At 45.2% G+C, this 23,945-nt stretch overlaps 1 protein-coding gene across 5 annotated transcripts in view; it reads left to right on the top strand.

Annotated features, from left to right (window-relative positions):
* The window catches only part of suco (SUN domain containing ossification factor), a 44,096-nt gene that overhangs the window by 10,845 nt on the left and 9,306 nt on the right, over nt 1–23,945 (top strand). For 2 of the 5 annotated variants that reach the window (XM_036517025.1, XM_036517033.1), the window contains exons 2-16: nt 10,656–10,764; nt 11,806–11,910; nt 12,386–12,615; nt 13,451–13,582; nt 13,879–14,035; nt 15,926–16,037; nt 16,943–17,070; nt 17,429–17,496; nt 18,119–18,226; nt 18,386–18,491; nt 19,923–19,943; nt 20,155–20,210; nt 21,280–21,371; nt 21,639–21,704; nt 22,500–22,583. In XM_036517025.1, the coding sequence (XP_036372918.1) occupies nt 10,656–10,764; nt 11,806–11,910; nt 12,386–12,615; nt 13,451–13,582; nt 13,879–14,035; nt 15,926–16,037; nt 16,943–17,070; nt 17,429–17,496; nt 18,119–18,226; nt 18,386–18,491; nt 19,923–19,943; nt 20,155–20,210; nt 21,280–21,371; nt 21,639–21,704; nt 22,500–22,583 (1,574 nt within the window). The remainder of the gene's footprint in view (nt 1–10,655; nt 10,765–11,805; nt 11,911–12,385; nt 12,616–13,450; nt 13,583–13,878; nt 14,036–15,925; nt 16,038–16,942; nt 17,071–17,428; nt 17,497–18,118; nt 18,227–18,385; nt 18,492–19,922; nt 19,944–20,154; nt 20,211–21,279; nt 21,372–21,638; nt 21,705–22,499; nt 22,584–23,945) is intronic. The other 3 variants (XM_036517059.1, XM_036517042.1, XM_036517051.1) reach the window with 2 other exon arrangements.

Here is a 23,945-nt window from a genome sequence, read left to right as displayed (position 1 = left end):
GCCATGCTGACGGTGGCTTTCAGATCATATTAGATCACATGACCAAGTCAGGCAGACTCTTCCCAGGGCTCCCATCCACCCCTTTGATGTTCATCAGAGGCTGGTGTTCTGTTTCCCAGTGCCCCGGCTCCAGCTTTGTCTCAGCTCTGCGCCTGTTATTACAGCAGCATTTCCTTCCCATAGTGGCTCAAACCAGCTGCCGTTTCATACAGGCCGAGTCCAAAGTTGCAACCAGCCGCTGTTACATCCTGAATCCAGGGCTGTCACCTGCCTCCGGTCTGAATCTGAGGTGGAAAAGAGGCGCGGTTCCCTGTACTCATGACTGCCTGACTCGACATCAGAAGCAATTAACTGCTTTCAGAGGTGTGGGTTTGAGTTAATGTTCTTTATGTCACATGACATGGGCCATACCCATTCTTTGGTCTGTTTAATAAAGGTTCTGATAAAAACACTGTTCTGGGTGAACAGCATTTCAACACAGTGTTATGAAAGCAAGACCATAGAGGGTAATTAAAAAATGATAAGTACTGTAAAGAGCTCTACCTCTGCGGGGGAATTGAAAGGGATTACCTCACAGTTGCATGTTTTCTACCACAATGATGACTTGCAGTGAAAGTGAAGCTCTTTGAGCTTTGGGGGAATTTGGTGATATGGTCAGCATATAAACGGAAGGTTCTGGCTGCTGTAAATAAGATTGTTTATGATCATGAGGTCATCGAGCAATAAGCTTGACATGCTGACAGAAGGGTGTTTTCTTCCCATCAGAGACTGCCATGGCTGTGCCAATAGGGCAATAATAGGGCGGGGCACTCACGACAAGCAGCTCATTCGCAGATTGAAATGAAACTTTCATGCCAGCAGTGCTGTAGCTTGCTGTGTATGGGTCAGCCTGCTGGAACCTTAAAGGGCAGGGGCTGTGGTTCCTCCCAGGCCTCAGCAAGGCTCCCAGCCTACGCAGGCACAGCAGCAACCTTCACACATTTGTTTCAAAAGGGAGAGGCACAGTTGGTTTTTGGTGGGGGGCTGGGAGGAATGTTTTCCGAGGCCTGCGGCTGCCAAGGGTCCCTTTCTCTGCCGTGGACCTCAAGAGGCCCTGCCAACGGAGGGCTGGCAGTGAGTGGAGCTGCCTAGCCTTACTGCGCTCGGCAGGGGGGACAGACCTTTTGTTCCTCTGTTCCAAGTCCCAAGACAATGCCGGCCATGGTTAACATCCCTGATCAGCATTCCTGGCTGCCTGGGAGAGCTCAACAAGTCATCATCAGTACTGACGGGTTTAAACTTCGTAAAGTATTGAATCAGCTTTGCACATGTGCAGGGGCGTGGGTGTCCTAACGACTCCCTCGTTAGCTGCCAATTTCATAATCCTAATCCATCGCCTGTAGCATTCTCTGTGAGGCTGGTGAGGGGGAGGAGAACTCCCTTCATTGTTTTGTGACCACATACAAACTGAGCCCTGAGAAATCCTGGGAGTAAACATAAAAATAACAGCAAAAATTCAGCAATCTGAATGCACTTTATTTTTGAGATACGTGCTTGTTTGGACAGCAAACACCTTAATTCTTTTCACGGTAAGCATGCCAAATCACCAGAACTTGGTTGTGCCATACATGACCTGCACTATAGTAACTGTTCCATCAAAATCTACGTGAGTTTTCTGTCTTAATACTCTTTTCACACACGCACAGACACACACGTGTACACACACACGAAGCCGTGCACGCACGCATGCACATGTGCCTGCGCTTTTCCTAATTGATCATTTCGATAATGCAGCCACATTTGCTGTTCCAGCCCTCAGGATTGAGGTGATGTCATGGATATGGCTTTGTTTGGCTCAGAGGCTTAATAGATTGAGACCAGCAAGATACCGACACTATAGTTTGTCCGTTAGCAAAGCCCCAGTCTTAATAGTTTAGCCACCCCCCCAGGAGATGATGTGCAAGTGATTGGGATTAAGGAGGATGAGCTGGATTTGTGGGTGGGGTTTTTCATGCATACAGAACGCTGACGGATAGCGACGAGCAGCGCCGCCTCTCCTGATCCGCCGGCGGAATGTTTTTGTCTGCGACTGTGCCCAGCGGTGCGCTGTCCTACTTTTTCTGGACTGCCCTGGCAGTCTGCCCCGTGCGCTCTACAGCAGGGCCGTATCCGGACACGTGGCTTTCGGCATCCACACACAAAGCGAGAGCCCTCCCGAAAATCACTGCTGGCTCTCACCAGAGCTCTGCCAGAGCTGCGGAGGAGGCTTCCTACAGCCGTCCAGGCCCAGACCTGTCCAATCGGGATCGCTTCCGCTGTGATGAGGAGCAGACATAACAGGGACCATTTGGGTTTTCCCTCATAATCCTTTAATCCTGTTTTTTCCCCCGCCATTCAAGTTGTTTCAGATAAGATGAGTTCACTTATGGGCTCGCACGTTCGCATCCAGTTTATTTTTTGGTTCTGATGTTTGCTTGGAGGATGAGTGTTTGAGAAACCACAGCCACGACGCAGTGCAGCGTTCAGTGGTTCCTGTCACATCGTTAAATCTCCAGATGTGCAATGTTGGAGGAGGTGTCAGGGAGGGAATGCCTTTAAAGTGGAACTTCACCCATTTCACACCAGGTTTGAAGCGACAGAGCAGGGCATGAAAAGCTATCAATAATCCTCTGTATTTTTGCACTCTGATATTCAAAACAGATTTGTCCCTTTATGCAGGTTGATAATGATATACAGTAGCTTTTTAAATATTGTAATGTATAGTGACATTCGTGGATTAATAAGGCTGAACATCTGCTTTAATCTCCTCATGCTTTCAGCAGTCCAAGCTGTTTGATATTTCAGATATCATGGAGTGGCTCTTAGGTTGTTTTCATAGTTAGCCAACATGGGCACAGCAGTGATTAAATAAATTGTAGTGCTGTTTATGTCTGTGTGCAGTTACTTTACTGTACTAGTTTTCAAAAGCCACCTCAGATAGCAAGAATCGCTTTTTATTTTTTGTCAGTTTAGTCTCATTATGATATTATTCAGTCAATACACAGTAATACATTTGTGTTGTATATACAGAAATTTCCCTGAATAACAAGCGGTAACTGAAGCTCTGACCTTAGTTTGCATTCTGGTAGACATTGCCTGGTCCCCACCCAGTCACATGCATTCCTTAGAATCAAGAGGCCTCTTTCTTAACAAGAAACTTAAAAATACAATGCATTGCTGCCATGGTAAGAGCAAAGGTCACACGCCCTCAGTGCAAACTTGAGTTATTGTCCTGAGAAGAAATGCCCCTCTTTGAGAAACCGGAGTGTAGTCAGCCGCAGTATTCCCCTCTAATCAATAACCAGAGTTCAGCCTGGGAAGCTTGTGTGTGAGCCTGGGGGGAAGGGCTCTCAGCAGCATGCTCTGAGCGAGGGCTGCCCTTTAAATCTCCAGCACCACACTCAAAGAACAACGTGGAACTGTGCCGAAATTCGTTCAGGCATCCAGCGGCAGCCCAACTGTCAGAATCACAAGATCTTTCACAAGGCTCATTGCACAATGGGCAAATCCCTATTTTAAGACTTTTAAAACTAAATTATCCCTCCAACCTCAAGGTAATAAAGTGGATTTTCAGAGTGCTGGGTATGTATAGTCTATGCACATTTCATTCAAGGAATTATAAAAAAAAAAAACAAGAAATAATTAGATATAAATTATAGTAGCATGTTGGCACCACCACCAACGCAAAAAAGTCTGCAGTCCATCTTATCCTTGTGTAAATGTACCAATTAAGTGTCAGAATATTGCATCACTTCTGCAATTTGTTTCAAAATATAACAGAAATAACAGCAGGAATAGGGTAGATAGACCTCACAAATGGCTCTCAGTAATCTTAACAGGCAAACTTATCGATCTTTCTAAAACACTGATTCATTGTGATGACCTGTCAAGTACAATTGGGGTGGCTAAAGGCCAGTTAATAAGATTTTTGTCCAGGAACTGGATGACAGAAGCATTCCAGCACTACTTCACGCTACAGTTACCAGATGGGTAATTTTAATAGTCTTAATTAAACACATGAGATTACAGTCTTTAGTCAGGGGCGAGGCCACAAGTGCTCAAATGCGCTTAGTCAAGGCTCCCTACCGCCCTGAGCACACAACCAACTTCAGAGTGGAACACCGGTCACAAAAGTCATTGTTTTCTATGGGTGAAAAAAAAAAAAACTAACCAATGGAAGTCACTCTGGATAAGAGCGTTGTCTAAATGCCAATAATGTAATGCAATGTAATGTGAAAATAATGTTTTCATCATTGCTCAGCAATACTGCTATGACATGTGTGTCCCTGGAGTCATTTCTGCCAGACAGCCATGTGGGATGATAAAGCCTGAAAAAAGGTCTGAAATTAGGTCATATCTAGTTGAATTTTGTCAGATTGTGGTGGAAGGCCTCTCCTTGGTGCTGTCCGGGCACAAACATGGAAACACAAGCCAGCATGTCCTCTTATTCTTTCTGGGTCAGATTTCTAGATTTACAAGGACCTGAACCTAAAGCCTAAATTAGGAAGAGCTGCTGATCACCTTGGTGTCTTACCTAGTTTGTTAAAGGTTAGTCATTGGTTAGTGTTAGTTCCATGTTTGTAGCTCGCCGTATGAAGAGTGAATGCAGGGGTAAGGCTTTGCTGCACTCTCAAGGCCTATAGTTATGTAGCCTAATTGCAATAGTAGAATCTTAAGGTATCTCTTGCCACAGGCTTCTGGTGGCTGCTGAGACTGTCCTAAATACTGTTCCTTACCCCATGTCAAATATCAAAGAAACAAGCTTCCCAGTAAGAACTTGATGTGACTGAAGGGTCAGACCCACCCTCTTGTGTCCAACCGTCACTGCCTGCAGTGATGAGCGTGAACACCAGTTATGCAGCTTATCATACTTTGCTGCTACCACCTGGGCATCCAGAAACACACGGGCCAGCCTCCAGTGTTAGAGAGGTCATTCCTTGCCAGAATTAGGCTCAGAGGTGGCTGTGCAGAAGCCCGCTGTGAGGACGCTCAGATGGCCTCAGATGGATACCTGGCAGGCGCAGGCTGCCGTGTGACCCTGGTCTCTGGGAAAGCTCCTCACCCAAGGCCTCACTGAACTCTGTTGATCCATCCTGTACCACGGAGAGTGAGGTCAGCTGCATTAAACTGGGCCAGCTTTCTTAATCTGACAAGGACCAAGTGCACTAATGCTGCATAACCATATGGACTGCATTGTTAGCATTACACACAGCTGTCTTGTTCTGACAGGATGGAACAGTAACCATATTTGATAAATAAATCAGTAGCAGTAGAGAGAAAAGGCATAAATTGAACACCAGTGCTGGTCATGTACCTTTTATATGGAGTAAAATCACGCACCACGAACTGCTTGTGTGAAAAGGTCTCTTGGACAATACTTTCACCCTGTGATGACTCTAGGACTCTAAACTGTTGTGGTAATTTCAGGCCCCTTCAGTGGCCCTAAAGCCACTGAGAAAGGCAGAAGGATTTGGCAGGTCGTTCCAGCTCTGTGCCATGGGGTGAATTTAAAACCCGACCCAGGCATGCTATCAGATGCTCTTGTGCCGTGTCAGGTGCAGTGCTAAATGATTTCCTTGTTCCGTTGTGGTTCTGATAACACTCTCTCCCTCCATCAGTGACACTGAACACTTCCAGAAGATATAGCAGCTCTACCATGGCAGAGAACACTTAAAAGCAGCTTCAGTATGAAATATGGATATTATGAAAATTTCATCTTTAAATTATCTTGTATAATCAATAATGATTATGATAATGACCATTGTTCTTGTTCCCTCAAAGTGCACTCTTTACAAACATATAATCACAATGGTAGAATTGTTTTTGATTTGGCATGAGCCCAAATTAGACATAGAAAGCTTGGTGCTTTTTGACATTGATCTTGCAGGGGGGTTTCTTTATTGACAGTAGATTTGAATATGTCAGAATTGTGTCATGTGTGCTGGTCACCACCCTCGCGGAAAGCTTTTGATTCGGCGCCCCAGGCAGTAGCAGTGCGGGCGCATAGTTAGGCACTTTGTCAGAAGATTCTCATTTTCATGAAGGCTAACCGGAGCGCTTGCAAATATGCACATGAAACGTTTCCCCCTCGCTTCGGGCCAGCTGAAGCAGGAAACGAGAGACTGGCGATGTGCTGACTCAAGCCTGAGGTTCGCTCTGTTTGAGCAGGAGGCATGAGGCCTCACAGCCAATAACCTGATATAGCCTACCACTCTGTTCTCTCCGGGCAGGAAACCCTTCTCTGATGCATACACGTTTATGCACGCCTCAGGAATGGTTCGCGTTGGCTGTCAATGACAGCAAGTGTTTGTTTTTGAGGAGGGTCTCCAAAAAGGAGTATTGTGCGCTCTGTGGTATTTCGGTAGGAAATGAGGTCGATATCTCAAGTTCTAAAATGCCTATTCTAAGATGATGTGCAGTACATTTTATTGCTGGTTGTTGATAGACTGCCTTTTTACTCCATCGATGGTGTCAAGGCTAGATGATGCTGTCAGAGGCTACTGGCACGAGGAGTGCTTGTGCTGTGTGGGCATGTGCGCACAGGTTGCTCGGTAATGAGCTGGTGGGGATGGACATCTTGGTTCCCACACTGCATACCTCTGTAGAGCTGCTTTAGCTCTGCGCACCTGCACAACAGCTCTCATGGTGGACCCCACTGCAGTGATGATTACACCTGCTTATGGCAGGCTCCACTTACTTTATGGTTGGTCGTGTAATGGGTTTACTCATGAATGGAAGGCTTGGAGCAAATGGCTGAGTGTGGAATGCTATTTGACTTGATTATGTAAAGGTATGGTATGTGTCCCTGTTCATTGGAGAGCTGCACCTACTGTGTGTAGAGCTATCTATGGCCATATGTCATGGAGATCCAAGCAGGAATGTCAAAAGCTATATTTCCTCCTTTTGACCTACTCATCTAACTGGTGCTTTCATGCACAGCAAAGTTAGACTCAACTTTTTGTGAGACCTAACTTGCCCTACATATGTCATTCATGTACGCCTGTTGCACACATGTTTGCCTTGTTCTTGTGTGCTGGATTGACTTGGTGGCACAGTTTGGTTTTCACCAAAGCCATATTCGGTCTTGTGCCTAAATTACTAGACTCAGGAACCTAGCAGCCTTGGTCAGCAAGGGAGTTTCCTGTGAGGTCAGCTGTCCACCTCTTTGCTTTCGGCTCGGACCTCAGTGCTGCTGTTCATTGCACATTCTCTGTTTTCACTTCCTTTCAGTCAAGATGGAAATCTTTCCAGAAATTTTAGTGTCCATGTGGTCATGTTTAAATGCTCACAAAATCACAACAGTAGAATTGTTATTTGAAAACACATGAATATATAGTGTATCCTTAAATCACAGGAAAGGAATGATCTGCAGTGTAGAGATCAATTGGCCACAGTATGAAGGTTGTATGTCTGTGTGTAACACTGAAGACCTTGCAGGCTTAGCCATTACAGTATGTACTGTTCAGTCAGACCCTTTTAGTTGTATTAACCTCCCTCTCCCTTTATGTCATTGTGAAATAGTCTGCCTTTTATCTTATTGTGAGTTAGTAAAGGGAATACAGTATATACACCCAAGGAAAGGAATAATATATTGTGTTGATGAATTAATTGTCAAACTAGGACATCATTTTGTTCTTGATATTGGTGCAAAAAAGTTGAAGTTTTTCTTTTCAAAACTTCATTAATAATATGCATGTGAATATTCCTGGACTTAGTGTGTTATTCCATGTATGGCAGTACTTTCGTGTAGTACTCACTGACAGGATTGCAACCTGTTCCCACAAAACTGTGAGCATAAAGAAGTGAATATGTTGTATGTCATTGACGTGGACTTGGTACATGTATATACTGGCCTCCTGAACCTTTACATATCTGACATTTGAAGCAGTACATATTCTAAAGCAACAGCTCTATATTTAGGGTTGCTTATATTAACCTTAGGCTCAAATTATGTATAATATTTGCATGCTGGAGCTCAAATTTCACAGAGTCAATATATCATGCCTGCCACTCCATATGGAACTACCATATATGTATGTGTGTGACAAGTTGATATGTATGTGTTGAAGTATGAGGGCCTCAGATTATGTGTCTATATGTATGTCAAGCCAGGTCAGAATATTAATCAAAACTGTATAATGAAGACCCAAGGAGGCCACTCGTTCCATCTTCAAAAGGTTCCTTGCCTGTAAACAGTGACTGAAGGCTATGAGTGGTTCCTTAGTTACGTGTGGGATGGAAATTTGCCGGAGCTTCATGGTACCCTGGGCTTAATTGACTAATGCCCCCATCTGTGTGCGTCAGCAAATGGTAGCTCATTAGTAGCTGTGTACCTGCCTTCAGATAAGTGCTTTGAAAGCTGAGGACAGGCTGCTCGACTTATGTTGTGAAACAGCTTGGAAAGAAAAGGCCTTCTACATTGACATATTTTGTTCGATGTGTTCGAAGTGAAGGGAATGGCCTGTCAAGTCTCGAACAGAAAGAGGAGAGTGTGAGCATGTATGCTTGTCTCCATGTGTGTGTGTGTGTGGTGAGGGGTGACATTGATGGCCTTGTCAAGGTGAAGGTCTCCAGTTTCAGTGGGTGTGGGAGGTGACAATCGCAGGCCCAGCTGTTGTCTACGCTCAGGGCCTCCTGACAGGGTTCGGTCAGGCTCTCCGCCCAGCGCGATGCGGACACCAGACCCCTTCAAACACAGCCAGCAAACGACCTTCTGTTATTAGTGCCTAGGAATGAATCGTGATGCTCAATGCCACCTTGGATTGCGACATGTGCGCTGTAATAATAACCGCCAGTGTTCCATTCGTACCGCGGCGTCTGTGATATGCCACTGCTTCTATCCCTGGATGAGCCTGTTTTAATAACTGTCAGACAGAGGTAAACAAACAGGCCTGCCGTATTTGTATGTGCGAGTAATCTCATAATGCCCCCAGCAGCCCTCTTTGCCCCCGAATGGCCGATTTTCAAGTTTTGTTTGCTGAGAAAATGCCCTCAGTGGAATTTGCTGGGCTTGGCTCCACATCCTTTACCTCTATCCTGGAAGCCATGTACACAGTGGGTTTCTGTCTGCAGAGCATCAATCACTTTGTTTAATAATGCACCGCTGTGTAGCTCCGGGTTAGGGAATCCATTGGTCATGGCACAGTATCTTCACCCTATTACTCAAATCTGCTTCCCCCAACACCTAATCAAACACAATAATAAACTTGTATGATCTTGTATTTTTAGTGGTCTGGTCCAATGTACAGAAGGACCAGGTAATTCTTGCTGTTCCAACAGTAAGCCTAGGTCTGTATTGTAATGTGTTTTCTGTGGACCTGTGATTAGGTGGGGGCTTGTTATGCTTTCTCCTTTTATGTTGAATCCCAAGTTCTCCATCCTTCCAGGGTGTTTCTCCAGTGGAGAAAGCTGGCATTGTACTGTATTACAGAAGCATTTTGGGCACTGTAGCTGTTGAAAAGGGCTTGCTGTGACCTTAGAGAGGAGCCTTGGGAGGTACGGAGAGGGACCGCTGTGACAGGGATGGCGCTCGGGGCATCCGAGTGAAGGTCTTCTGTCTCCAGCCTCCACATCATTTCGACTTTAACCCTCCTGATAAGATAAACGAGATCTGGGCCTCCCTGCTGCTTGGCCATTATCTCCCAGAGTGAGGTCATATATGTTTTTCCAGTTTCTTTTAGTCTTAGATTCCTTTTAAACAGGTGCAATTTGGGACAAATTCACCTTTGCATAATTTTGTGCTCTTTAATATGATTTTGCCCACCCTCATGACTGTGTAAGACCTGGGTGAAGTGACTGCTACTCAAAGAGGAAGTATCCAACACCATTGTTAGTACCGTGTGGATATTTAACTAGAATCCACTGTGAGCATGTATAAATCAGTAGTGCCTAATATGCCTCAGTCTGGCACTGTTAAATCAGCAGTCACCTCATAAGTTGGTTTACAGAGGTTTTGTTTTTTAAGTCTGAGACTGTTTTTCTCTCCTTTTTACTTAATCTTAAACCCATATGAAAAATACTACTTAATGCCAAGACCCTTTTTTGTAGGTATGTACCTTGTTGAATAATAATTTTCCCCCAACTGTGAGTTTGAGCATTTAACAGTTAGATAAAACATGTTTTTTTTTTTTTTATTTCAAAGCATCTAAAAAACATGAATTGTGTTTTAAAGCAGCATCAGTTGTATTGAGTTTGTTGCTGTGTAGGTGTGAACATCAATAGAAGAAAATAAAGTAAATGACAAAAAAACTCTGTCTTAGAGCAGGGAAGAGTAGAAGTGGATGTAGTATTTAGCACAGTGTTTAGGCCAATGAGTGGAGCTTATCTGTGAGTTCGCAAGTGGAAGAACTTGTATGGCTCAAATTCCACAAGAAGACCTCATGCATTGCCAGCGACCTCATTAAGACACGTTCACGTGGGTCTGTCTCACTATTGGCATCACTGGGGCCTTTACGTGTTCCTTGCAGTACTACTGTCCAGTTAAATGGACTTTACATACTGTGAATTTAGGACTCCTTCAGAAGAGTGGATGATGTAATGTTGAGCCCTATCGCAGCTCTGTTTAGGACTCAAAATGGCTGTTCACTTTGTTGGGCATCTTTTGACACCTTTTTCAAAATTATTGTTTGATTTCACAGGTACCCCAGTCGTCATGTTGATTGTTCAGAACAGAGCGCCACTGGCCCAGTACAGTCTGCACAGGATAGTAGCCCTGAGGCGAAGCAGGAGGAGGGGCCTTACGAGAAGGTAAGTTCACTCATCATCCTTACTGGGCCCCTGAGGCGCTAGACCTCCAGCTATTGGTGTAATCTTTGCATAGTGGCAGGCTGGGCTGTGAAGAATGGAGGGGGCCACTATGTCTCTGACCCGGTGAAAAGGGAGGGGTCTTGAGGGTTATGAAAGACCTGTTCTGCTGAGTTTAAGTTATGAGGGGCCCAGTTGTGCAATGCGTCCAGGCGACAGGCCCCAGTTAAAGACAGTCTTCCACTGTTAATCTGTAAAGGAGTTTCTCCTGTGAAGAGGCCAGAAGGCCACGTTGATTTACCCCGGGAGACTGATAGCGGTACCTAGATAAGCACTGTTTTGTTAGAAGTTCGATGTTTAAGGGATCGTTCTGTTCCAGCATATACCAGGTTTTACATTTTTCTAGGTATTAGTGATTGGCTAATCCTTCAAACAGTGTCAGCATGAACTCCATAGTCACTGTAGAGTACCTGAGGTGGGTGGGTCCATATGTTAGGACTTTTATGTTAATCCAGGTTTCACTTAAATAAATTTCATTTCTTAAAGTAACCTTCACAGTGACAGCTTGACACATTGCTCTGCTCAATGTAACACATTTGCTCCGTTTACTCTGGAAACATGAGCGGTGGTTGAGATCCCCTTTAAAGGGCAGTTTCTCACAAAGGACCTGTTAATTTTGTAAGGACACTTTTCCCCTACATTTGTGTTTCTTTTAAGGTTTTATATATCATAATTCCTTGAATTTATTGATTACCAGCGTTGAGCTGCAAATGTCTGCCTCAGTTTCAGTAGACTTCAGACTGTCTATACGTTATTGTTTTAAAATCAAAGAAAATTGAAGGAAGGAAATTGAATTAATAGTAGGCTTGCGTGATACTCGTTTAAATAGCAGCTCAGAGGAGTCTGGGATTGAGGGAGGTAGGGTGGGGGCAGAGGGTAGTATGGCATAGCGTTTGGAGAGCTGTAATCAGAAGGTTGGATCAGGGGATCGTGAATGTGGTGTAGCATGTGAAGAGTATGATTGAGAGCCCCGGATGTCCGCAGGTTGAAGAGGAATGGGCAGCACATATTCAGTCATACGACGTGGGACTGGAGTCGGAGAGGGCTGCATTAGAGGAGGCGCCAAAGCAACATTTCATACAAGATGAGGTAAATGATGAGGTGCAGTCTGTTTAACTCCTGACTTTTAATCATGACTGTTGCATATCTTTGGCCCAACTGGCCCTTGCAGTTTAATGTCCAGTAATGATTGTACTCAAAGACAAAATTTGATTCTCGCTACTTTGCATGAAACCCAGATTTACTGTTTGGTGCTGCTGTTTATTTTATAATTCGATCACACATTCTTCAGTAATAGCACTACAAATGATGAACTGTCTCATTTTGACTCCTGTATCTGGGTTTCTCTGACTGTTTTTATGCAATTTGTACCTTGGTCTGTAAGTTTTCCTGAATAATGGGGTGTTTATGATAATGATTTAACATGACTCAAGATGATGTCACAAGCAATTCGCCCTGAGAAGCTGCTTGGCATGATAAAATGAGCATAGATGTCCGTGTAGTGGTACCTGTAGCAGTGCGCTGCAGCAGTGTAGCCTGACTCTGACTGTGCCCTCTCTGGCAGACTGTGAAGAAGGAGGAGCCTGTAGCGGAGGCTAGGTCGGAGCCAGCGACGGACCCTGAGGCAGAACCGGAGCCCGATCCTCCCGCCACCCAAGACCAGGCTCCGCCATCCCCTGCTGCTTTCTCCGCCCCCGCCGCTACACCTGTGGCCACCCCCGCTGACCCCGAAGAAGTCCCTGAGGACACCCCTATCACACCTACCTCACAAGCCCCTCCCACCACACCCGCCAGGTGAGCACCGGTAGGCCGGCCCCCAGGAGGCAGGGGGTGGGGCTTGGGCCAAGCTTGAGGCCTGACTGGCTCAGAGCAAGAAACCAGCTACAGTATTTCATTTTGAATAAATGTGCACTTCATATACTACAGCTTGAAAACATAGTTTTAATATGCAGACATATGCTATACATTGTATTTTATTTCACTTATTGAACAGACCTATTGGTATGGACTGAGGAAGTAGAGCACTTTGTTTTTGTTTGATTGCCTAACAAAATGATTCCTTTTCCAGCCTTAATTACACTTTTTAGCTTTTACCCATTCCTCTTCTTCCCCTGTATTAAATAAATGGGACAATGTTGAGAGCCCCTGTGAAGTCTTTGGGGGTCTCTCTGTGGCTTCCACACACTCTTTCCCCATCAGTGCCTTCTCAGTGGACCTTTCAGCCCCCTGTGCTCAGGCCACAAACTCTCCTCTCTCAGTGCTGTTATGGACAATCTCAGCATCCTGGAATATAACGCATACAGATCTCACAAGGAAGGAAATGGAGAAACGGATCATTCAAACCCCCCCCCCCCCCCCCCCCCCCCCCAAGGACTTATTTAGCCACTCACTGTCAATTCCCTCGCAAGCAAGGACCAAGCCAATCACCAGCTGATCTCTGGACTGGACTCTTACCTGTATAATGGGTGGTCACCCACCTGCCAGATACTGGCCACAACTGTCACCTCTCCTACTGTGCTAAGGGGACTCCTCCCTTAGACACACTTTTTCCCCTCCTTTTCTCTCTTCCCTCTCTTTTCCTGGCCCGTGGGGGCACCACGGTAAACGGCATATTATTTCTTTCCCTCAGTGCAATAGAGGTTCCCAGTGCTGATACCCCTGTAGACAGCTCTATTGATGCTGAGCATCAGCAGTCAGCCGCTGATTGTGAGGCTGGAGGGCCCCCAGTGGCGCCCCCTCTCTTTGGCAGCACACTCACCAGGTGAGTACTTGACCATGACCCAGCAAATTGCAGCACACCCAGGTAACAGCCACACCTTCTTTGCTACGCTCCACAGCATTCCGCTGGCCTTGCCTTTTTTTTTTCCTCCCTGCCGTGTCGTGGCCATCAAAAGACAATTTGACGACTCGGCTCCAATTAAAAAAAAAAAAAAAAAAAAAAAGGTTCGTTTTTTTTACCATTGCTGCAAACCAGACAGCTTTTACATTGTGCTTCTGTCTCTCTGTGTCTCTTGTCCCTCCACTCTCCTGTTTTTGTCCACCTTCTTCTTGTGTTAGTTTGGCTGTGGATCACATAGAGAATGCCTCCAGCACCCCTGGGAGGGGGAAGGGGACCAAGACTGACCTGGACGCCCCACTCACCCCTGTGGGCCAGGATCTCCCTGAGCTGGACCAGGTTGTGAACACCTCCCACACGCCCGAGGAAGAGGCACCGGTAAGAAACCTTACACAAAAAAGTGGTTGCTGGGTGAAGGGTTGTATTCAATTGTAGTCAATGTGAGCTTCCAAATCACTCATGCTGCCCCCACACTGCTTTCTCCCTTCATTATATTACATTATATTAAATTGCATTAATTTAGCACTCTTCTCCAGAGCGACTTCCAGCGCAAAAGAACAAAAGTGTTGAATGAGCAACAGTGTCAGACCAGGCTTATAACACTCCCAGACCAGTGAGCATGAGCATAACACTGTTCAAGCCCTGCCCTAAGTTAACTTGCGCAACCTGACTAGACAAAGGAAACTAAGTATGCTACCATACACAGCCACTAGATCACAGAGCCCAAAACACATTGCAATACTACAAATACCTTCTGCGTACTTGGTCAGCTTGGTTTGATTTCCGTCTTGATTTCTTCTCTGTCAGGGAAGAATCCTTCAGTGGCCTCACGAGTGAGCCCCTGGACATGTCCCAAAATTGTGTGCGCTGCAGAATTGTGGTGTAGAGAGTTATCATGATAAGATTGTTGCAGGCGATTGCTTTGGGAGACATGCAAGGACAGTCCCAGCAGTCCTTGAGAAGTTGCCTTCACATGAATGTGCTTCAAGGAGGCAAACAGCAGAGAAGAGAAGGCAAATAAATATGACAAAGCCAAACATAAGAAGGAACAAAGAACCAAATTAATTAGTATGATGGTGCAAAATTATGGACCAAGGAATATACACCTGCCGTTTGTCACATTTTCAGCTCGGTTTAACCCAAACCAGAACCTAAAGAACATGTCCAGACCAAACCAGTCTCAGAGAAGGTAGACACAATGCACCTCACAACCTGACAGAAAACTAAGGAAGGATTTCCTCCCCATACACAATTACACACAGCAGACTGCGTAAGCACAGAACCTCACTACGTTACAACACAATGGCTTTGTGTTTGCTGGTAGTTCACTTAAACAAAGGTGGGTTGACTGGAACGAAATGTTCTCCTCTTCACAGGCGTCACAAACCCCTGCAAAGGAACATTAATGACATGTGCTCCATTAGTGTTGGTTTTACATTTCCAATTTCAAGAAGTTGCAAAATAAGTACTACAATGAAATGTCTTTAAAGCGATTTTTTTGACCATGTTTGGTTTTGCTGTGACTGTTAAAATTAAACGTTAACGGTAGTTTCACCTAGGTGGAAATGTTCACTAAACATTAACCTTAATACATTGTGTTACAGCTTTGTCACATGTTTGTATGTATTGTATGTATGTAATTATGGTATTTACAAATATTATCTGATTAGAGATGGTTGAGTCATTTTTATACTCTGGTTTGTTGAGAAACTATACTGTAGTCAGCATTTGTATTTTATGAATAGGGAGTTGTTTTCCATACATTTCCATATATTACACCAGAAGCGGCCTTTTTACATTCACTGTAAGAACATGTAGAAGTAGGAGTGGAGCTGCACGTCAGCTCTCCTTTCTGTGAGCCTGTATGTTGAATGTTTAATTCATGTCATGCTTGCTTAGCCCTTCCCCCACTCAGCACACACACAGCTCCCTTCTCTTTGGAGAAATTATTCACTGAAGTCTTTACCAACAGGAGTGGGACAGCACATGTTTGTGTGATCCAGGCAGATTTGCTGAAAGCTGTGTCTCCTTTTAAAGCCAAACCTGAAACAAATGAGTTCATCTGCATAATGTGTAAAGGCTGTATGCTGGGCTGTGTGCTGTTCAGCTCCACTCTGCTGGTAGTGTTGTGACTGGTGATATGTTTCATAAACTCTTGCGCAACTCACAGGGTTTGTGTCTTAGTGGTTTTTGGAGCCTCTGTGTGAATTTGTTTGTCGGCGGCATGAGAGCACACCAGGGGCTAACTCGTGACTGCTCTTCTTACAGGCTGTCGACACCCCTCTTGCTAAGGAGACAGACCCCTCTGTGCCCAGCAAGGAGGACATCCCCACCTTTGACGAGTGGAAAAAGAAGATGATGGAGGTGGAGAAAGAGAAGAGTAAGAGCCAGCCCTTTTGTGGTCACGGTGCCTCAGTTACCTGTACCCCAACACACACGTGTTCCTAGATGGGGGTGACACAAACAGGGACCCTTGCACACCACACAGAGCTAAGCGATGGCTGAAAGAGCTGGGAGTGTCACTGCGAGGCTGTAATCGTTGTGACGCTGCTGAGACCCCGCACGCAGGCCCGTGGCTGCCGGCCATTTCTGCGCCCGGGCCGGCTCAGAGTCAGTGGAGCGTGCTTTCCGAGCGTTACGTAAGCCCACAGTACCACTGGGGCAGCAGCAGAGACCAAACATGCATGCGATAGTAATGGGCCGGTGCGCTGGAGCGGAAGGAGCAGCACTCAGGACACAAAGAGCACCGCGAGGCACTTAAGACCACATGCACTGCCCTGTGCTGTTAGTAGATAGGGCCAGCCCATTGCTGAGCAAATGTGAGCACAGAGAAGGCTTAATGCCAGCCGTGAGCAATAGGATTACATTTTTAATTGCATCACAGGAAAGCAAAACCTCTAGATCCTTTCTGTGAACGTGTGCTTTTGTTGCTGTTCAGCTGAGTGCCCCTCTTCCTGCTCTCTGTTCTAAAATAAGGTCTGTTACTTCAGCCCCTGGTTACTGGAACCCACGTTAAACGGCATGCCTGTCCTCCCCTAACTAGGTTATCAGTAGGAGAGGGAGGACTATAGTTTTACAGACGTGCCCCGCCTCACAGTGCAGCGGAGAACATGATATCAGTTGCTCTTTGATGTCAAGGCTGGACCCACACATGTATGCACTCACACATGCTCCCACCCAGCGACACATGCTCGCATGGCGGTTGAGTGTAAGTTGATCATTGGTGCCTGATAAAGATGACCCAGTTCCTGAGGCCCCTGCCGCTCTCTGCTCTTTCCCCGTCAGGCCAGTCCATGCACTCCTCCTCCAATGGAAGCCCCCATGTTGTGAAAAAGGTACAGAAGAACTTCAAAAACAACTATGCCTCGGTGGAGTGCGGGGCCAAAATTCTGGCAGCAAACACTGAGGCCAAGGTAGGGGCACATCCCCCTCAGGCACATCCACTCTTTCACACAAAATCACCTCTGCTATACTACTCATGTCTGTATTGGCTTCAATAAATGCCACAAGGTGTCATTCTTTTCCCTTATTGCTTTGCTTTACCGTTTCATGTGCGGTTGCCGGGAACTTGTATTTGCACACTTTCATGACTAAATTTATGGTTGGCTATATTCCTGCAGTTCAGTTCATAATTACTAAAAACATTCGACACCCTCACCACGCATATTGTGAATATACAGTCCAGACAGTGACAAAGCGCTCTATAATCACACTGTGTGGTCATGAACTGTATATATTGCATGCTCAGCATCTTCATTGTTCATTTCTCAGAGTACATCAGCCATTCTGATGGAGAACATGGATCTCTACATGTTAAACCCCTGTAGCAACAAGATCTGGTGAGTCAGCATGCTGGTCTGTGCCAGAGCGGAGCATTCTGCCACCCAGCACCCACCCTCTGTGCCTCATTCACAGCGCACTGCTGCTTCTCTCTGAAGCTTTCCCAATTTAGAGTGTTTGTCCCTCCTTTTCTCTGAGTCTGTCTGTGTGTGTGTGTGTGTGTGTGTCCTGTGTGTGTCCTGTGTGTGTCCTGTGTGTGTCTGTTTGTTTGTGTGCGCATGTGTTTCCGTGTGTATGTGAACATGTGAATGTGAGCATGTATCTGCACGTGAACGTGTGTGGGTCTGTGTGTTAGCCGAGGTAACATGCATGCCATTGGGGAGCGGTGTGGGTGAGGAGGCCTCCCTCCATGCCTGCCATGCCTTGCGCCCGTCTCCTCCCTGCTGTCTGACGCAGAGGGACTCAGGATGCCACCATGTCAGTGTGTGTTTGCCAGCTCTAATCCCCCGACTCCAGGCACTGCATCATCTCTCTGCGGCAGCTGCTGGTGGCATGTGTGACCAGGCCGCTTTCTCGTTATGGGGTTGGCAGGCCCTCGGCAGAAATGCAGTGACTGGAGCTGTTTCCTGACAAGCCCCCCCCCCCCCTCCTCCCTCCTCCTCCTCCTCCTCGTGTCTCTAGGTTCGTCATTGAGCTGTGTGAGCCTATTCAAGTCAAGCAGCTGGACATTGCAAACTTCGAGCTCTTCTCCTCCACTCCAAAAGACTTCCTGGTTTCCATCAGTGACAGGTCAGTCCTCGCTCACCCTGAGAATGGGGGCTATTTGTGTCCCAGTACCACACCATCAGAAAATACAGGAAGTCCTGCCCTGGAAGATGTACTCCCTGATTGTTGTGAGAAATGCTATTTTAGAGCTGGTCTCCCCCCCCATTGTTTCCCATTTGTCAGGTACCCGACTAACAAGTGGATCAAGCTGGGCACTTTCCATGCCAGAGATGAGCGCACGGTGCAGAGCTTCCCGCTGGACGAGCAGCTGTACGCCAAATACGTCAAGGTAGAGCCACTCCCCAAGGCAACACCAGCCACCTCTGTGAACCGTTGGTGGGTGTGTGCAGGGTGAGGGGTGGGGGGTCTGTGCTCTGGGTGGAGAACAAGGCAGTGCTGTGTGGAAGGGGCGTTTTCTGGGCGCCCAATAAAGTTGTAATCGAGACTGGATGATGGTATGAGATAGAGAGAAGGACGCAGTAGAGAGTAAGAGGCACTTAATGCCAGACATCCCAAGTCTCATTCTGAGCGGCTTTTATGTAACCCCATAATCTTCCATGGCCGGGCATTCCGACGGCATTCATGTGATTGTACGGTAGGTTTTTTTGTGTCGTCTGGACTGGAGTATCTGCGTCCTTGTCAGGGGGAAAAGCTGAAAAGACACAGTCATGCTCAGTCATACAGCACGCTTTGTGATGGTGTTAGTGACCTGCACCAATGAATTGAGTGTGTGTGCCACACAGCAGCTGTAACTGATCACTGTTGCTAGGTGATAAGTCATTTGATGAGCCTGTGAAGGAAATCAAAAGTCACACTGACTCTCCACCAATCCAGAACAAAAGAGCACAGATTGTCATGGTCATCTGGGGGCAGCTGCACAAAATTGCTTTGTTTTGATGTTGTTTTACAAAAAAATTGGGAGTCAATGCATTTATCACACCATACTCTCTGTCTGCAGTTTGTCTGCAGAAATGTAATTGATTTCTTTGCAAATGCTTTGTAAACTGTGAACCACTGAAATAGGGGTATATATTATTGTTTCAAGTAGGGTTTTTATTTGGTTTATTTATTTTTTTAATAAGGATTTTTCTATCTGCCTTTGCTCTGTTGAAATGTCTCAGCCTTCTCACTCTTTTCTCTTCTTTCTGTCGCTTTAGGGTCGTTTGTTGCCATCTTCAAATGCTCTGTTTTGCTTATGCCTTTAATTTATACCAGCAATATCAGCAGCCATGGTTTAACATGGTTCCCAAACTACATCTTTTGCCTATGCAGAAGTTGAATGTATGAAAAGGCTTTTATTGAGTATGCCAAATTATGCCTTTTAAAAAAAATTAGCACACACACTCTACATTGTTGTTGTACATTAAAGCTTAACAGACATGCACTGGGCCTGAGGGTTAAAGCCTCTGTATGAGCAGACCTCTTGCCAATTTTAGCAGCAGCTTGTTTGTAGGCTTGTGTAATCTTGTTGTAGCACAGAAGACTTTTCTCCAGTCTCATGTTTTTTTTTCGCTTTAATTTCTCTGTTCAGCTGATGTCGCTCCTGTAAATGTCTTTTTGCCTTTTAGCAGTTTTGTAGCGCCAGTATGTGGAGTGTGAATAATGCTTGTGTTATCGCTAGGAGAAAAAATTAAAATTGCTTGACTTGCTTGTGGCATGAATCAGGTCTTTTTACTGATTTCTTTCTTATTTTTTCTCTCTTCTGTTTCTCTTGCATCAGATGTTCATCAAGTACATAAAGGTTAGCATTCTTCTCTTTTAGAGGTTTTGAATGCACGGTAATGGGGAGCTTTGGTGGCAGTGCCCAAGTAATGCATGGCAACGACACATTAAAAAAAACCAAACATCAAAGCTTTGCAAATATCACATTACCATAGATTTGATCATTACATAAAACAAATTTGATGACATGAGTGCTTTTCCCGTATGTTGATGTCGGCTTTCATCTGTAGGTTGAGCTCATCTCCCACTTCGGATCTGAACACTTTTGTCCCCTGAGTCTCATCAGGTATGTGTGTAGCAAGTAGTCTTCATATTTGATAGTCCATTTGTTTTAATTTATATTGTCTGTATCATCAGCTGCAGGTTAGCATTACATCCTTTGAAAAGAAATCCACTTCTCATTTTTTTCCAAACAAAATTTTGAAACAATAGAAATGATTCTTTAAAATAATGAAATGGTATGAAATACAGAATGATCATTGTGAAATAGTTAGCTGGTATTGAATACTAATCAAGTGTTATTGAATTGGAATCATTGATATCCAGCTACGTTTGTGGATGTCAGAGTTACATAACAGAGTGACAGCAGTCGGGTGCTATGTGCAGCAAAGGTCCATTTGTAAAGAAAGTCTTCTATACCTGTGTAGAGGAAACTGGTGTGTACCCCACGGGACCCCACCAGCTGTAGGTATTTTTGCTGTTTTACTTGGCTCTGTGTGCCCCTCTATTAAAATAAATGGGGCCGTTGAGGGAGCTGCGCGAGTCTGACAATATGTGGGACATATGGTCTCTTCCCCTGTAAGGCAGGTCTGAGCCCCAAGCCCTACTTGCAGTTCTTTAACATAACGATCCCTTAACCAGGTAAAGTGAATTACGTGTAATCACAGTCACATTCTTAAGGAGTTGCGATCATTTGGGGGAGTGAAGCTGCACCTGATAGTTCATAGTGTTGTTTGTAAAGCCATGTGTGATGCCCACAGGCCTCCCATGGTCTCTGTGCTTTCTCCTGGAGCTCAGGAAAGCAGCGCTTTCTCATGGAGCTCTGGCTGTCTGTGTCGCCACTGTCCCCCGAGGGAGGGGGCGGTAACAGCCTGCTGTCGAAATACCCCCTGTGCCCCTGTGTACATCAACTAGGCCGAAGTTCACTGCAATACACTGCTGACTTTCAGCCATAAATAAGCTCTGCTGGTGGAAAAAAAAAACAGGAAGAGCCTGAATACTGGACTTGGTAGCCCATTCCGCTGCTGACGTGGGCCATTTCTTTGCCTGGAGGGGTTTTCATGGCTGATTCTTGTTTGTTTAAGATAAATGACAGAACAGGTTTTTTCATCTTTTTATTTCCTCTTGCTTCGAAGGGTGTTTGGAACCAGTATGGTGGAGGAGTATGAAGAGATAGCAGAGTCGCAGTATCCCTCAGAGAGACTGGAATACCTGGATGAGGATTATGGCAAGACAATTTTCTGTTTTACCTAGTGATTTTTTTTTTCCTTTGGTATTGTCATCTCTGTGTACAGATGCACTTCTGCTTCAGTAATGTTATTGACAGTGAGTGAGCAAGTGCCATGTCTTTATGTGAAGAAATGCAAGTAATATACTGGCCCTCTAGCTTTTTCTTAGTTTTGTTTCTGCCACCTTCCACAAACTGTGTGCATTCATGTCTTTGCCTGTAATGATTAAAGAATTGAGCGCTTAGCTGTAGTTCTCCACTCTGTAGATTACCCTCCTGGCTTTGTGCCACCTGAAGACAAGGCTTCAAAGAACCTGTTGGGATCAGCCACCAGTAAGTAATCATGTTTACCAGCAGTACTCTTTCAGATGGCTTCCTGCCATATGTTGCTCATCACTTCAGTTCTTGGTTGATCCAGAGTGGCTCAGTCGACTTTGAGAGGAGGCAGAGCCCTACTGCATGTGCTCAAAGCCGGCTGTGCCATTTACCAAACTCACCAGGATCCCACAGGTTAGGGGTGGGTATGCTGGCCAAGGTCCCCTCATCTCACTGCTCTCAGGCACCCTGCAATTCAGGTTCATAATGATTGTTGCGCTAAGACGAGCCCAGTGTATAATTGGCCATTCCAAAACAGGGCTGCTTGAAGGGGGATCTCCCACAATCGGATGAGTGCATTTTCAGAATTGGTGTTTTCTGCAAATATCTAGAAGAATCCAGGGATCTAACCGTCTCACTCTGCATACATAGTCCAGAATAGTTTCCTGTTGTAGGTTTGCTACTAGTGATAAGACTCATTGCTATAGCCACACTGTTTTGCTTGTGTCTGCGTTCAGAACCTCAGGGGGAGGTACTGAAGAGTGCTGCTCTCTCATTGGCTCAATGTGTTTCACCCCCCTGCCTGTCCTACAGGGGTCAAATCATTCCAAAACATTACTCAGCCCGTCCAGGAAAAATAAATGAAATCCAGTCAAGAATAGGAGTCTCAGTGTGTTTCGGTGGGGGTCTCTGCCTGTGCCGGTCCTGTGGTGTGTGCATTTCCTGTGTGGCCTGGACCTGACTGCGTGTCTGTCTCTGCGCCCCGCGCTGCCTGTGAAGGGAGGCATTTATGTACGTCTGTTTGCCCTGCAGATGCCATCCTGAACATGGTCAATAACATCGCAGCCAACGTGCTGGGGGCAAAGCCGGAGCTGGAGGAAGGAGCCAAAACTGAAGGTATTAAATATACTTTTATCATCGCGTTTGAATGTAACCTCTCCCAACCCTCCCCTTTTCCCTCGAAAGTTCTCAGTAAACCCCCCCCCATATTTTTATAGATGAATTCCTTTCTCACTTAATAGCAAAGTGGTGTACATAGGTTGCAGAAGTAGGTTTCCTGATAGTAAAACAGAAACGGCTCTAAACCAATAAATGGCACATAACAAACAGAAACAACATAGCATCACTTTTTGAATGAAGGCATCACGTTTTTCTGCATGAATAGATGATGTTGGCATTTCACCTTGTTTTGGAATAAAATATACTTTTCACTCACCAGATTTTGGGCACTAAATTCTCATGTTTGTTAATTCTCTACTTCCCTGGCAGCTTTGTATTACTTGTAAAGGTAGTTGTCATGCCAACACATTCTGAGACTTATGGCCTAACTCTGAAACATTATCTTCGAGCTCTAAAATAAGCCTCCTCACAGTCTGAGCTCAGATTAATCATGGAAGTGTTGGGTAAAACAGCAGGGAATTTTTTGCTAAAGATACTGTTATTTAATACTGTTATCTCTAACTCTCCTAATTCTTCTCAGCAGAGGGAGTGCATTTTTATATACCGTGTTGGAAGTCATTGTAGTATGTCTTAGAATTGTTGGGCATTTGTTACTTAAGTGAGTAAAAGTTATACTTAAGCATTAGCTTGGATGACATTGACATGCTGAAGGTGGAGGAGGCATAAGGTTGGTGTACTAGTGACTGGGAATACTGTAATTCAGTTGTTTTTTTCATGAGGGTACTTTATATTCAGGGAGTGTTTCATAAGTAAACGAAGGTGAAATAATGCCAGCTCTTATGTACCCAGAGAATGCAGTGGAACGAGTTATTTGCTTGGGGCTTTTTGATTTAAAATTCCTTTTGGTTTTTATTGCTGCATGTTGCTGCTGTTGAAGTTATTCCTAATTGTGCAGTCTGAAAAATGTATCCCTCCGGATGTAGGATAACAAGGTTCATGTTTAACAGTATTTTTATATTCTTTTGCACTAAGCACTGAAGATTGGTGATCCGTGAACATTGGTGATAGACCGATTTGATAGACTACACATTGGTGATAGACTCAATTTGGGAAGTGCTCACGCATACAGTGCGAAATTCCATTCAAAATCTTCAACCTCAAAGGGGTGATTTTTTTCTGTCAAATGGTTTTTGTGCAAGAAATGCCATGTACGGTCATGGCCAGTGCTTGATGATGTATCTCTGTTACACATTATTTTGTTATTATGTTCTTTGTGCAGTGCACATAACTCCATGAAGGAAAACTGAAATGCACAATGTGAACAGGAAGAGAATCTAGGGCAAACAGCATCTGACTGTG

This window comes from Megalops cyprinoides, chromosome 2, assembly GCF_013368585.1.
Source record: "Megalops cyprinoides isolate fMegCyp1 chromosome 2, fMegCyp1.pri, whole genome shotgun sequence".
NCBI classification, from domain to species: Eukaryota; Metazoa; Chordata; class Actinopteri; order Elopiformes; family Megalopidae; genus Megalops; species Megalops cyprinoides.
This window is presented reverse-complemented; position numbering and strand designations above follow the sequence as displayed.